The sequence below is a fragment of the Muntiacus reevesi genome, chromosome 8 (assembly GCF_963930625.1).
Source record: "Muntiacus reevesi chromosome 8, mMunRee1.1, whole genome shotgun sequence".
NCBI lineage: Eukaryota > Metazoa > Chordata > Mammalia > Artiodactyla > Cervidae > Muntiacus > Muntiacus reevesi.
In genome coordinates this window covers 27,909,383-27,924,728 of record NC_089256.1, presented here as the reverse complement: position 1 = coordinate 27,924,728, position 15,346 = coordinate 27,909,383, and the positions used below count along the sequence as shown (strand labels likewise).

Below are 15,346 nucleotides of genomic sequence, written 5' to 3'. Positions count from 1 at the left end.
TCTTGGTATACTTACAGTTAATAACCAGAAAAATCTAACAGATTTCAATTTTCAATACTTGTGTGTGTGTGTGCATTCAGTCATGTCTGACTCTTCGCGACCCCATGGACTGTAGCCCGCCAGGTTCCTCTGTCCCTGGAATTCTCCAGGCAAGAGCGCTGGAGTGAGTTGCCATGCCCTCCTCCAGGGGGACTTCCCCACTCAGGGATTGAACCTGTGTTTCCTGCATTGGCAGGCAGGTTCTTTCCCACTGAGCCACCTGGGAAGTCTTACATTTTCAGTAGACCAATGCCAAGGCAGGGAAAAGGAAATTACATTGAGGATAAAGGAAAAAGGAAGAGGTAGGAGACAGGGATTCAATTCCTGCATCAGGAAGATCCCCTGGAGGAGGGCTTGGCCACCCACTCCAGTATTCTTGCCTGGAGAACCCTATGGACAGAGGAGCCTGGCGGGCTGCAGTCCGTGGGGTTGCAAAGAGTCGGACACTACTGAAGTGACTTAGCATACACACTACCTTGAAAAGAACAAAAACAGAACAAGACACAGGGCTGACTGATAACTACACACTGTGTAAGTTATCACCTTGTCAGCTGTCTCCCGAACCCCACTCGCTGTGCCTTCGGGTCCTAGAGCTCGAGCCCCTGGGGCCCCCCTTGCCCTCTGACTTGTCTCCTAAAGACTCACACCCACCGGCCCCACTTCCTGACCCCACCTCCTGCCTGCCCTCCTCCCGGTAACTCACACTTGTACTCTAGACCCAGCTGCCTTTGTTGAGCAACTGTTCACACTCTGCCAAAAATACAGTCTGTACTTCCGAGGTTGGGGCAGAGACAAGATCAAACTTCTTGTAACCTTCTCAGTATTCAACAGGGAAAAGTCGATTCAGGTTGACTGATTTAAGACAAAAGTTATCTTAAGGAGTGACTTGACCTGCTACATCTCCACTGTCTCATCACATCACAATTTATGGCAAACAAAAAAAAGCATTAGGGAGCATTTGGAGGGAGGAAGAGTGAATTTGAAAGCCACACCCCCTACCTTATCACTGAATTTCCACTCTGAGTGTAGCTAAGTTTAAGATCAGAGCCAAGAGCATCTCTGCAGTAAGAATAAAATGCCCGGATGACTTCGAGAAACAAATTCTCAACAACTTGAGGCCCTGCAATTAAAAAGAAAATGGCCAAACAAATGAATGAATGAATAAATAAGAAATAAAATATCAATATTTTTTAAAATCCATTTTTCAACCAATAAATGACAAATGTGTAAAATATATCATGAGTAATTCTATATACATAGACAATTTATACAGTTTTAAATGTACAGAAACTTAACTTTGGTTGTGAAAATCACAACTTTAGTTGGGGGAATAACATCCATGAAGACATTTTTGCTGTTCATTCGCTCAGTCATGTCCGACTCTTTGTGACCCCATGGACTGCAGCACACCAGGCTACCCTGTCCTTCACTATCTTCCAGAGTTTGCTCCAACTTATGTCCATTGAGTAGATGATGCCAAACAACCATCTCATCCTCTTGTCGCCCCCTTCTCCTCCCCTCAATCTTTCCCAGCATTGGGGTCTTTTCCAGTGAGTCAGCGCTTTGTGTCAGGTGGCCAAAGTATTAGGGCTTCACCATCAGATCCTCCAATGAATATTCAGGGTTCATTTCCCTTAGGATTAACTGGTTTGATCTTGCTGTCCAAGGGAACAATTTTGTAGGGCTTACTATGCACTGGCCACTATTGTGAGCATTCTGTAACTATTAACTTATTTAATCCTTACAACAGCCAAAGAACCAGGTATGTAATCAGGTATAATGTCCTGATTATCAGGCTACTGAGGCTGGGTGACTAGCCCAAGTGAATTCTCCCAGGTGGAGGCAGGGGATGAATATTAAGAGCACAGAAACTGTGAGGCCAAAGACAATCCCTCTACATAAACCCCAACAGAGCAGGGCAGTTTCCTATTCTGAATACTTTTAACGATGAGCTAGAATGACACAAGAGAAATAATCACCAACCCAGAAAAGCCTAAGATGGCACAAGAGAACTGGACCCTGCCAGACAGGCAGGTGGAAAGCGGCCGGACATGTCTGCTCCTCAAGCACCAACCCGCAGACCTGATGGAAGGGAAGGGTTTCCCACCCTTGTAATCAGAGGAATGAACATGGCAGAGGCAGAGAAAACAGAAGCTTTGTCAACAAAGAATAAGCAAATAATCTCATCTCTTATGCTTCCAAAGACAAATGCCCCTTTCTCATGATAAGCCCCAGGTGTATTTTATCTACAGCATAAGACTGTGTGTGTGTGCTCAGTCTTGCTGGGTCTTTGTGACCCCCTGCACCATAGCCTGCCAGGCTCCTCTGACCATGGAATTTTCCAGGCAAGAATACTGGAGTGGGCTGCCACTTCCTACTTCAGGGATCTTCCCAACCCAAGTGGTTTTTACTAGTGAAGGAAAGCCTGTGGTTGACATTCAAGGAGAAGAAATGAGGAACTGGCTAAAGCCAGATAGCCAAAGCACAGGTAAGACTAACCGTCCTATGCCTTCCAGTCTGCATTATCAATCCACTCCTTTGCCCTTCAAGTGTGCCTTTCAATGGGAAACTAAATTATCAGAGAGACAAATTCAACTTCTGTGATGAGGCAGAAGCCCATCATTCACCCCATTCCAGAAAATACAACCTGGAGCCCAAGTTAGTTCAACACTCACTTGACCCAGGTCAAGGCCTTGACATAAAACACCCATCTCCAAGGTCGGAGCCTGGAGACACAAGCCTCATGCTTTGAATTTGGTCAGGAGCAACCAGAGCTGCACCTGTCACACACCCAAGTTCATCTGTATTACAAGAGTTAACATCTCGGGTACGGGCCGTCAGAAGGTCATCAAGTAAGGAGCAACGTCCTAACAAAGAGAGCTCAGGCTATGCAGTCAGACTCCAGAGTTTCAGTCCCAGCTCCTTGGTGGGCCCTGGAAAATGACTCAGACTTGCTCCACCCTAGTCTCCATCTGCAGAATATGTATAGTCAGAAGAGTCACTCGGTTTTTGGAGGTATGACGTATGCATGGATGTATATTAATGATGTGTGTGTTTAGTCGCTCAGTCATGTCCAACTCTTTGCGAGTTGGTCTGCAGTCTGCCAGACTCCTCTGTCCATGGAATTCTTTAGGCAAGAATACTGGAGTGGGTAGCCATTCCCTTCTCCAGGGGATCTTCCAGACCAAGGGGTCAAACCTGGGTCTTCTGCACTGCAGGCAGATTCTTTACTGTCTGAGCCACCAGGGATGGATGGATATGAGAGCTGGACCGTAAAGAAGGCTGAGTGCTGAAGAATTGATGCTTTTGAACTGTGGTGTTAGAGAAGACTCTTGAGAGTCCCTTGGATAGCAAGGAGATCCAACCAGTCAATCCTAAAGGAGATCAACACTGGATATTCATTGGAAGGACTGATGCTGAAGCTCTAATACTTCAGCCGCCTGACGCAAAAAGCCAACTCATTGGAAAAGATCCTGATGCTGGGAAAGGCTGAGGGCAGGAAGAGAAGGGGACGACAGAGGATGAGATGGTTGAATGGTATCACTGACTCAGTGGACATGAGTTTGACCAAACTCTGGGAGATAGTGATGGACAGGGAAGCCTGGCGAGCTGCAGTCATGGGGTTGCAAAGAGACATGACTGAGTGACTGAAAAACAACAACACATATTAATGATGCACAAAATGATTGCCCCCCAAATGTCACTGTTTTTATTAACAACAGTTAAGATGCATTAGGACCGCAGTCTCCCTTCTGTCTAACTTGACCAGAAGCCTACTTTTCCCTTTATTTGCCTAGAGGTTAGCACCTACCCTGCTGCACAGATGCCCCACGCCTGTCTCTGAAAGCATCAAGGAAAGGTTCCCGTCCTGACGCCTGATGGAGAGGAACTTCGCTAACACTCTCCGCTCCTGTTCTCTGCAAACAGCACCTCGGAGCGGGCTGTCCTGCACACTCAGGGGATGCCATCAAGACTGAATCCAGGGGAGGAGAAGGGTTTTCCTGGCCAGTGACGCTGTTCAAGGCCTGAGATGCTGATTTCTCAGGGTGAATGGACACTGGAGCAGTTTCTTTTTTTTTTTTTTTTTAAAGCAAGCACTTTCCTCGACCAACGCCCAGAGGACCACAGTGCATAAAGGGGGAGCCTTCCTGACCCAGAGTCTAGTTTAACCTGCGGCCTGAGACAGATGGGCTCCAGGTGGGGCGTATACAACCAGCCTCCTGTTTACATTTCTTGAGGAAAGGAGGCAGGTGGGCTGGAGGCTGGATATTTACCATCAGCCTCCTGTTTGCACTTCAAAATAGAAACAACAGCAGAAATAGGGGAAAGAGCCAGGCTTCCTTCCTGTTTTAAGATAGCCGTGGGCAGGGACAGAGGGGCTGAACTTCATTTACGTTAAGGATGATGAGTTCACGTATTTCCCCTCCTTGGGGCAAGGGAGACACCGCACAGGCACGAGAAGGCTCCTTGGGGGGTCAAAAGAGGGGGGGCACCATCCCATAATATGTAATGCTAAGCCTCCCCCCACTGGCCTTTGGGCTAGAATCCATCTTGGGAAAAAGTTGCATGTGTATGTTGGGAAGGGTCCTCGGGCTTGTCGGGTGTGGGAAAAGAAATCAGGTAACTGGCCAGAGGCAAACGAAGACCTGGAGGAACTGCCCTATGCAGATGATTTAACTGCCTCTCTACCGCTCTCCTCACAAGATGGGCCACCCACACCCTTCCCCTGCCTTACTGATGGACCTGACGTGTGCATGCTCAGTCATGCCTGACTCTTTGCGACCCCCTGGACTGTAGCCCACCAGGCTCCTCTGTCCATGGGATTTCCCAGGCAAGAACACTAGAGTGGATTGCCATTTCCTTCTCCAGGGGATCTTCCCGACCCAGGGACTGAACCTCGGTCTCCTGCATCTCCTGCATTACCGGCGGGTCCTTTACCACTGAGCCACCGGGGAAGCCCTCTCTCTGCCTTCCTTCTGTCTTAACTAAGCGAGCTGTTTCTCTGCGTGCTCTCCCACTTGTTGTTCTGAGTCTCTAATGATACACTTTGTACCTGTTTTTACAGCTTTTGCCTCTTTGACAAATGCATTTTTCAATGGGGGCAAGGGCCAGTGGAGTTTGGCTTCTCGCCTCTAGCCCTTGCTGGACTACTGGCCAGGATTCCTGGCTTTCATCCAGGATACCCAGGTTCAATTCCTGGGCAGGGGTCTAAGATCTCACTTCAAGTTACCACTCAACTGCTGTCTCACCGAAATCAGACCCGCCTTCATGTGACAGAAGAAAAGACTGAAGCCTACATGGCAGAAGGAACTTGTCTGGACTCCCAAGGCAAAAAGACAGAGGAGGGTCCCCTGTTTTCTTGAGAATACAACCAAAGCCATTTAACTGAAATACGGTCTCACAAAGTCAGTACTGTACGTGCCTTGCAGGCACGTGTGCCAGTGAGCACAACAGCTCAAAGGTACTTTCCTAAAATAAAAATTCAAGGAATTGTGCAAGAAATCTAAGAAGAAACTGCCTGCAAAGGCGAGAGATCCGTGTTCGATCCCTGGGTTGTGAAGATGCCCTGGAGATGGATATGGCAACCCACCCCAGTATTCTCGCCTGGAGAATCCCATGGACAGAGGAGCCTGGTGGGCTATAGTCCTACAGAACGTGGGATTGCAGAGAGTCGGACATGACTTAAGCGACTTAGCAGCAGCAGCAAAGAGTAAAAACTGAAGCACAGAGCATGACTGAAGTCCCTCGAGATTCTGAAATTCCGAAGATTAAACTGTATTCTAAACGATAGGGTGGCTTCCCTTGTAGCTCAGTCGGCAAAGAATCCGCTGGGAATGCAGGAGACTTGCCTTCAATGCAGGAGACCTAGGTTTGATTCGTGGGTTGGGAAGATCCCCTGGAGCACTGGGAAGACCCAGAGGAATCGGGTGGAGAGGGAGGTGGGAGGGGGGATCGGGATGGGGAATACGTGTAACTCTATGGCTGATTCATATCAATGTATGACAAAACCCACTGAAATGTTGTGAAGTAATTAGCCTCCAACTAATGAAAATAAATAAATAAATAAATAAATATCCCCTGGAAAAGGCAGTGGCAACCCACTCCGCTGTTCTTGCCTGGAGAATCCCATGAATGGAGGAGCCTGGCGGCCTGCAGTCCACTGGGTCACCAGAGTCGGACCCAAATTGGCAACTAAACCACTACCAAACAATGGGGTGACTGCACGTCACCGATATTTAACTCCCTCTCAGCAGGGAATCCTCCTTTGGCACGTTGACGGTAGAGCATGTCTAGAGTTACCTATTTCCGGCTTGTCGAGCAGACTGACAAGGATGCGGAAAGGCTTCAGGTAACCGTGGTGACGCTCCTCTACGTCGGTGTCAGCGAACTTCTGGTGCAGGATCTCAGCCAGACCCTGTTGTTGTTGATTTAAAAAAAAAAAAAAAAGCCACACATTAGGGTATTATATACAGTGTAGTGTTGATGGCTTATGGTGAATGGTGTTGGCTTCGGAATCTCCAGAGGAGAGGGTTTTGCTTTGGGACCAGAGACTTGGCTTCAGTCACTCAGAGCTTCGTTCAGCAAAAGTTTTATTACAGTGAAAAGTGGACAGAGAAACACTTCTGACATAGACATCAGAAGCGGGTGGAGTTCGAGTGGGACTTTATATATTTTTTCAGTTGGTTACTAACAGTAGAAAGGTCTTACTAGACCCACTGCCTCAACATACTTCTTAAGATAACAGGATGAGTCAGAAGGTTCTTAAGGAAGAGAAACATGTCCTTGGGCAGGATACACTGTTGCTATATAATCATTAGTATAGAGTTTAAGGAAAAACATACCCTTGAGCAAAATGAGTTGTTTTGCTGTGTAGTCATTACCTCTGGGTTTAAAGAAAGTTAGAAGAAATAGATTGTTGTCATAACAACTCAAGAGTTTAAGAAAACAAAAAAACATCTTATGTGACTAAGAAGAAGGAATGTAGAAAAAAAAAGTTTGTCCCTTTCTCCTGGAGGGCCTCCTTGAGGGACTCCTTATTAACCTACTTAAGAATCAGCTGTCTCTCAAAAGAGACACAGATGTAAAGAACAGACTTTTGGACTCTGTGGGAGAAGGCAAGGGTGGGATGATTTGAGAGAATAGCATTGAAACATGTATATTATCATATGTGAAACAGATCGCCAGTCCAGGTTTGATGCATCAGGGCTGGCGCACGGGGATGACCCTGAGGGATGGGATGGGGAGGGAGGTGGGAAGGAGGGTCAGGATGGGGAACACATGTACGCCCATGGCTGATTCATGTCAATGTATGCCAAAAACCACTACAACGTTGTAAAGTAATTAGCCTCCAATTAAAAAAAAAAAAAAGAATCAGCGGTCTCGGAGTGACACTACGGGTTGTTCTAGTTGTTGAACACTCTTGGGCAGAAGTAAAAGCAGTCACACCGCACGAGAGGAGAATGCGTGGCCCTCCACACCATGGGTCTCGCATCCTCAGGTTCAATCATCCACAGATTGCAAATATTTGGGGAAAAAAAATTCCAGAAAGTTCCCAAAGGCAAAACTTGAGCTTGCCATGCACTGGCAACTACTTATACAGCATTTACATTGTGTTCTGCAACATATTTACATAGCATTTATGTCACAAATCATCTAGAGGTGGTATCACAAGGAATGTAGAGATGAGTTAATGTACACGAGAGGATGAGCACATGTTACATGCAAACACCAGACTGTTATATATATGAGGGACTCAAGCATCTGTGGATTTTGGTATCCACAGGGTGGGGGTGGGGGAAGGGCTGGAACCAGTCCCCGTGGATTCCAGGGGATGGCCACACATGGACTTTTCCCAACTGCGTATGAAGGAACGGGCCCCATGTCTACTCTGAGGTCCCACAAGGAACCCCACCAAAAAACCACAATTAGGAAGGTCCTCATTGGGATCCCCTTTCCAGAAATGCTCCTTTACCTCAACTAAAAGATCCTTGGAGTATTTCTCAAAAAAATACACCGACTGGTCTTCATAAGCATTTGAGACTTCAGATTCGGGCACGATGGTATTTCCTTTAATATCAGAACCTATAAAAGAACAAGAACCATGAGATGTAAAGAAATCTACATGTTTAGAGAACATCTTATCGTGCAAAGATCTTATGCTCTGGTATTTCAAAAAATAGAACTCCTCCAACAGAAAACCAAAATCAGATCCAGCGAAATCAAGTCCTGTCTTTCTGACAGTGGTGTGCCAGGGATCAGACAGGTAGAATTCCATTTCAACGGACCTCAGTTGAGTTTACCCAAGAATTCATCCTGACTATCTTTGACAAATATGATTATAAGAATCAACCAGAATGACTATCATTTGTGAAAACCAGTGCTTACTTGTGTAGCAGTATGAGAAATCAAGGCATTCTCATTTGTATGCCCTCATTTTGAGCCATGGCTAAGTCTCTAAAGGGCTTCCCTGGTGGCTCAGAGGTTAAGAGTCTGCCTGCAATGCGGGAGACCCGGGTTTGATCCCTGGGTCAGGAAGATCCCCTGGAGAAGGAAATGGCAATCCACTTCAGTATTCTTGCCTGGAGAATCCCATGGACGGAGGAGCCTGGTGGGCTACAGTCCACGGGGTCACAAAGAGTCAGACACAACTGAGTGACTTCAAGGTTCAAGGTTAAGTCTCTAAAGTCTTTAGGGCAAGGCACAGCATCTTTCTAAGCAGAGAGTCTGGACTCCTGGGATCATGGCTTATACAAGTGGAAGCTGTTACTGAGCTTGGGTCCCAGGTCCTCCCCACAGACAAGGTGCTGAGTCCCCCTGGAAGGGAGCTGTGCATTTGACAAAATCATCCTTTTAACAAAAAAATGTTTAAAGAGCCTGTAAATATCCCTCTGGAGAGCCTTCATAAGCTTCCATGCTATGACTTTGGAAAGTTTTATAACCAGGGGAAGACAGGGTTAAGAGGACTTTCTGACATTGATATGCCAGGTGGCACAGTGGTAAAGAATCCGCCTGCCAAGCAGGAGACGTGGGTTTGATCCCTGGGTGGGGAAGATCCCCTGGAGAAGGCAATGGCAACCTACTCCAGTATTCATGCCTGGAGAATCCCATGGACAGAGGAGGCTGGCGGGCTACCGTCCATGGGGTTGCAAAGAGTCGGACATGACTGAGCAACTGGGCACCACGAGGGTTAAAAAGAAAAAAGCTGAGAAGCAGAGGATTTTCAGGCCAGTGAAAACCTGGGAGACGTGTATTATTAGAGACCTTTGTCTAAACCCACAGAATGCACAGCGCCGAGTGGGAATAAATGCGGGGGGGGTGCGGCTGAGGTGATGACAACATGTCGGTGTAGGTCCCTCAACTGTGATAAACGTGCCGCTCTGCTGGGGGATGCTGGTTGCAGGGAGCCCCGCATGCATCTCGGGGAGAAGGGCTAGATGGGAACTCTCCATACCTTTCTCTTAGGTTTGCTGTGACGCTAAAACTGCTCTAAAAAAATAAAGTCTTAAAAGAGAAGCTCTGGAGTCCTTTCACAATCACTCTGTACACCATCTCCTCTTAGGGACATGACCTTGGGAATCTGCGACATTCAGAAAGTGCTACCTGTTAGGCCCTGTGATCGCCTGAGCTTGTCCCCATGAAGCCTTTCAACTGACAGTCAAGGGCTCTCTTCCTGCAGTCTGTCCACAAGAAAACACGTGCACAGAAGCATGAACCAGGGTTCTCACGCGCTCCCGAAGTCACCCAAAGAAAGTGAAAGTGTGAGTCGCTCAGTCGTGTCTGACTCTTTGCGGCCCCATGGACTGTAGCCTGCCAGTCTCCTCTGTCTGTGGGATTCTCCAGGCGAGAACACTGCAGTGGGTTGCCATTTCCTTCTCCAAAAGATCCCGTTACTTCCCTGCATTTTCTATACTGACTACAAAATAACCAAAACAGCTGGCTAGACGGCAGAACTCTGCTGACCAGCTGACAGCTGGGTCTGCATGCCATCTTCCCACACTGACTACATCCAGAAATGCATCACCACAATTAGAACTGATTCCCCAAACCAGCACCTTCCCTCTGGCTCTCCAGCCCCTACGTACCAAGTAACCAGGCGTAAAGCCTTCTGTTCAGAGACATATCCCGTCTCAGGAGGGTCTGAGTGGCAGCTGAGAGGACACGCACGATGTCAGATCTGAGCAGGGGGATGGCTCTCTCGCTGGAATCCTAGAAGGATGGAGAAAACTTTACTGCAAGGTGATGACACAGTAAATCGCTGGCCTTCTGACATGCAGACCCTCTTTACCAGCCTACGCAGCTTTATCTTCAAGAGGGGGTTCTCAAAAGAGGTGGGTTCTTCACATGCTGCCCAGGGCAGAATACTTGATTCTGCTATGGAGACACCACCCACACAGAAATGAACTGACTGTGGACAGCGGTCACCGAGCGCCTGCCCGCCCCTCCTGACAAGATGGCTCGGGTCTCTCCCACCGACCCCACAGCCTCGGGGAAGACCAGCACTGCCCCTGAAAGAACACAGATGGCTCACCAGACAGGTATAAAAGGGGAAGAAGAACAGGACAATCTCCAGGTTATTTCTTTGCACCAGCACGTTTGAGTCCAACAGGGACGCACATAAGGACTTGATCTGCAAAGGACAAAACGTCATGAACATTTCACACCCAAGACACTGAACATCATTGGCAGCTATTCTTTTTAGTCGTAAAAATGAAAACAACTTTTCCTGGTCGTCTTGAAACCACCGTGTTAACGTCACGTGGAACAGAACACCACGGTGTAAATATGGTAAACCCAGTTCTAGCTCCAGACACTAGCGGGGGTTCTGTGTTGTGAGGAAGACCTCGCTGCTCCATTTCAGAAGTGGAGGGCTTGGCCCGGATGGCCAGGTTCTAAGACCTCAGATCCTACAATCCCAGAAAGAAATATTTTTAGGTTCCATAAGGGACCTTCGACTATACTAAAACTCCAATGCCATCCAGCCAAATGGTCTCCAAACCAATTCAGTGCGGATTTTGAGGGTCCTTTCTGAGGACAGACAGATGTGCTACAGCTGCAGGATAGAAAACCAGGCATAAGAAGAGTTTTAACAAAAAGCTATGAGAACCGGGAAGAGGAGAGGGTGAGATCGTTCAACTGGGGGAACAGCAAAGCTTTGTGGGGAAGCTGAGCTTGAAAGACAGGCCGGATGGACACTGAGATGGGAGGGAAGAGACGGGCAGTGAGCGTGGGACGAGGGAGGGACCGGCTCGAGTGAAGACGGCATCACAGACGTGCTGGGTCAGGAGGGGCGGCGGGCTCTGGGAGCGCAGACGGCCGGGAGGGGAGAGTCAGGCCTCTGGGGGCTGGGAGCAGACCGTCAGGACGCTCCTGAGGATGGACTTTATCTGCTGGCAGCAGGTAATTTTCCAAGCACAGAAAAGATCTAAGCAAAGCTATGCTTCAGCAAAGCCAAGTCTCGTAGCAACCAAAAAAGCACTGGATGGGAGAGGGAAGAGATGGGGAGAAATCAGTCAGAAAATTAGATGATGGTCCGGGAACAAGACCGAAGGAGCCAAAGCAGGGAAGTGAAAATGGAGGAAGAGAATATGGGGCAGAGAAGGAGGGAGTGTGTCTGTGAAAAAAAGCATCGGACAACGTCCCTTCATCACTCTTTTCCTCGGAGAGCCCCACAGGAAGATCTATTATTTCCATGGTGCAAGGTGGAATGGATTCAGAGGGGTAAGGAATCGCTGCCCGCTTTCTTAACACTGAATTGTGTTGAACGTTTTCAGTTTGAAGCGAGGTTTACCACTAGGTGGCGACAGACTGCAAGCCAATAAACAAGTGTTAAGTTTGGGAGAATTGCTGTGACTCAGGGCAGAACTGATGCTTTTGAATTGTGATGTTGGAGAAGGCTCTTCAGAGTCCCTTGGACTGCAAGATCCAACCAGTCCATCCTAAAGGAAATCGGTCCTGAATATTCATTGGAAGGACTGATGCTGAAGCTGAAACTTCAATACTTTGGCTTCCTAATGCAAAGAACTGACTCACTGGAAAAGACTCTGATGCTGGGAAAGACTGAAGGCAGGAGGAGAAGAGGACAACAGAGGATGAGATGGTTGGCTGGCATCACTGACTCGATGAACATGAGTCATGAGTTTCAGAATGAGTTTGAACATGAGTTTGAGCAAGCTCTGAGAGTGGTGATGGACAGGGAGGCCTGGCGTGCTGCAGTCCATGGGGTCGCAGAGTCGGACATGACTGAGCTGAACTGAAGTTTGGGAGTGTTTCCCTGACAGCTCAGTTGGTAAAGAATCCGCCTGCGATGCAGGAGACCCCAGTTTGATTCCTGGTTCAGGCAGATCCTCTGGAGAAGGGATAGGCTACCCACTCCAGTATTTTTGGGCTTCCCTGGTGGCTCAGCTGGTAGAGAATCTGCCTGCAATGCGGGAGACCTGGGTTCGACCCCTGGGTTGGGAAGATCCTATGGAGAAGGGAGAGGCTACCCACTGCAGTATTCTGGAGTGGAGAACTGGAGAAGTTTGGGGAGAAAAGACAACAGATCTGAGAAATGCCCAGTTTTCAAGGTCATGAGAAGGCAGGTCACCTCCAGGGAAGAAGGCCTGGGGCCAGACCCCTGACGAGCCTGGACAATGTAGGTGTGTGAGCAGCTGGAGGAGAGGAGGACACACGGGAGGTCGGCGGGAGCCAGAGGAGGGAGCCGGTTTGCAGGTGGTGGTCAGCGGTCAGCATGACAGAGGTGGGGGGGTGGGGGCTGAAAACACAGCTGCGGCTCAACAGCAGACCCCCGGCCGGGGGCTCTCAGGACCCACCTGTATTGCAGAAGCCACGGGGTCTCCTGAAAGGCCCTGCTCGGGTGTGAGCGGCACGTGTTAACACGCACGTGGTGATGCAGGTGTCAGAGACCCGCGTCCCCATCGGGGCCGCACAGTGAGGCCGCCTCCTCACCTGCCCAGTCTCTCGGAACACCTCCGCTCCCCGCGGTGCCCGCCCGCCCCCCACCCCCTGCCAGGACCGGGGCACCCACCGTGAGCTGGTAGTCAGTTCCCAGCATGTACTTCTGCTCCTGGCCGGGCGCGCCCCGGTTGATGTGGCCCACCACGAAGAGCGAGGCAGGCAGGCGGATGGACGGGTTGGCCAGGACACTCCCCCAGAGGGCGGCATAGAAGACCTCCCTGCCGACCACCAAGGACAGCCTCAGCAGCAGCGCGTCCGTCCTAGGACGAGAGAGCACAGCGTCAGGGCGCTCCCCGCGGGCCAGGGAAACGCCACCTTCCTCATTCTGAGCTGCCGCCGCCGCCGCATGCCCCTTCGGTGTCTGTCCGCCCGCCCGCCAGCTGTCACTGAAAACTGAATTTGCTAGGGCAAGCGTGTCACCAAGAGGGGCCGCGTCTTGGCCGAAGGGCAGCATCTGACCAGTTGTGTTCCCCTCAGGGCACAGAGATCCATCTCCACCTCTGGTCTCACCACGGATGTCACCGTGCTTGTGGGAGGCAGGCCCACTGCCCCAAGGAGATGAGCAGACCGGCCTCCCTGTATAAAAGCATGAGGAGCCGTTAATGCGCCAAAAAAAAAAAAAACAAAACAAAGACTGATTAAAGACCTAAGTAATAATAAAGATTTCCATAGTGGCTCAGACAGTAAAGAATCCGCCTGCAATGCGGGAGACCTGTGTTTGATCCCTTGGTCGGGAAGATCCCCTGGAGAAGGAAATGGCAACCCACTCCAGTATTCTTGCCTGGAAAATCCTATGGACACAGGAGCCGGGTGGGCTATGGTCCAGAGGGTCACAAAAAATCGGACACGACTGAGCGACTATCACTCACTCACTCAGTGATAAAGACATCCCTGACTGGAGCACGGCCCCACACGTGCCCAGGGACACTGGACTTCAGAAATACTGGGGACAGTGGCTGCCTGGACCTCCCACTCCCTGGCATGTTCTAGAAGGTCTGGGGCCGTTTTCCCGACAATCTGCCCCCAGCACCTCCACACCCCGGCTCCCACTGAGGGAAGCCCTCCTGTGGACCACCCGCATGGATTCAGGTCTTATCTTTACCTGGGATGCCATGACATCACATCAGCACTTGGACGGACCTCCTCGGAGAGAAGCAGCATTGTGTGTGTTGGGGGGGGGGGGGGGGGCGGGGGATGGGGGCGGGTGTGGGCTTGTTTTTCCACCGACACGGACCGACGCGGGCCCCTCTCTGCTTGGGGGGCGCCTGCGGTTAGTGGGGCCCTTTCCCGCGAACTGTGAAAATGCAACTTGTGGGCCTGGTGACGGCACTCGTCAGTACAACAGTGGAGGCAGCTCCCACGAAGGGATTTCACTTAAGGAGGGGGTCTGACTTGAAATCTGAAATGATTCCATCTTTCACATGCTTTCTATTTGCATCGACCACAGGAGGGGAAAAAAAGACAGGTGGACAAGCCCAGTATAAAGCAGTGGGGTTCTGGAATCAGCAACCCTATATCCGCTTCCTGGCACTGGAGCCTGGGACAAATGAAAGCCGTGTGCATGTCATCTCTCAGCCGTGGCGGAGAAAAGGGATGAAAATGCATGAGCGTCTCTTGAGTACACACTCAGCACGGCTCTGCTCTGGTGGCTGACCCTCCCCAGTGCCCAGATGAGCATCTGACACGTAGCTGGCCCTCCAGAAATCTGTCAGACGAATGCTACTCTCCCCGTTTTACTGTGACCCATGCTGCTGGCAGCTTGCTCTTGTTGTTGTTCAGCCACTAAGTCACGTCCTACTCTTTGTGACCCCACAGACCGCAACACACCAGGCCTCCCTGTCCCTCAGCATCTCCTGGAGTTTGCCCAAGTTCAGCTTGCTCAGTATATACTTAAACATTTCGTACCAAAAAAGCGTTTACTACTTTTCAACATTAAAAATTAATTCTGTTTTCCTTAAACCTAGTGTGAACCTTTTTGACTCATAAAATATTCGTAGCAAATGACGCAGAGAAAAAAAAAAAAAACCAAAATGAAGAAGCATCAGAAACAGCCAAATGCTTAGAAGGACATAGAATGGTTTAGTGGCTAAAGGTACTGATCAGCCTTCTATCAAGGCTGAGCCAACAAATACTGCTTATCTCTGCCCAGCTCTGAAAACCACCAAAAGCCCTAATTTGGGGTAGAAGCACTGTTCAGCAGCTACAGTTATGGTGAGCAGGGCAGACGGGTCACTGTGGACACAGCGGATGGACAGGATGGTCGAAGCTAGGAAGGGATTTCCACAGCAGCAGATTAATCCAGGAAGCCCCCGGAGAGCTCCCCTCTCCAGGGTCCCTATCACACAAGACC

At 49.6% G+C, this 15,346-nt stretch overlaps 1 protein-coding gene across 3 annotated transcripts in view; it reads right to left on the bottom strand.

Moving 5' to 3' along the window:
* DOP1B (DOP1 leucine zipper like protein B) overlaps positions 1-15,346 on the bottom strand; it is a 123,075-nt gene that overhangs the window by 68,340 nt on the left and 39,389 nt on the right. For all 3 annotated transcript variants that reach the window (XR_010664218.1, XM_065943006.1, XM_065943007.1), the window contains exons 5-10: positions 13,067-13,256; positions 10,568-10,666; positions 10,122-10,245; positions 8,012-8,121; positions 6,340-6,454; positions 1,039-1,159 (exon numbers count right to left, since the gene is read on the bottom strand). Coding sequence is in view for 2 of the 3 variants with exons in the window: in XM_065943006.1 (XP_065799078.1) it covers positions 1,039-1,159; positions 6,340-6,454; positions 8,012-8,121; positions 10,122-10,245; positions 10,568-10,666; positions 13,067-13,256 (759 nt within the window). In the remaining variant the exon portion in view is untranslated. The remainder of the gene's footprint in view (positions 1-1,038; positions 1,160-6,339; positions 6,455-8,011; positions 8,122-10,121; positions 10,246-10,567; positions 10,667-13,066; positions 13,257-15,346) is intronic.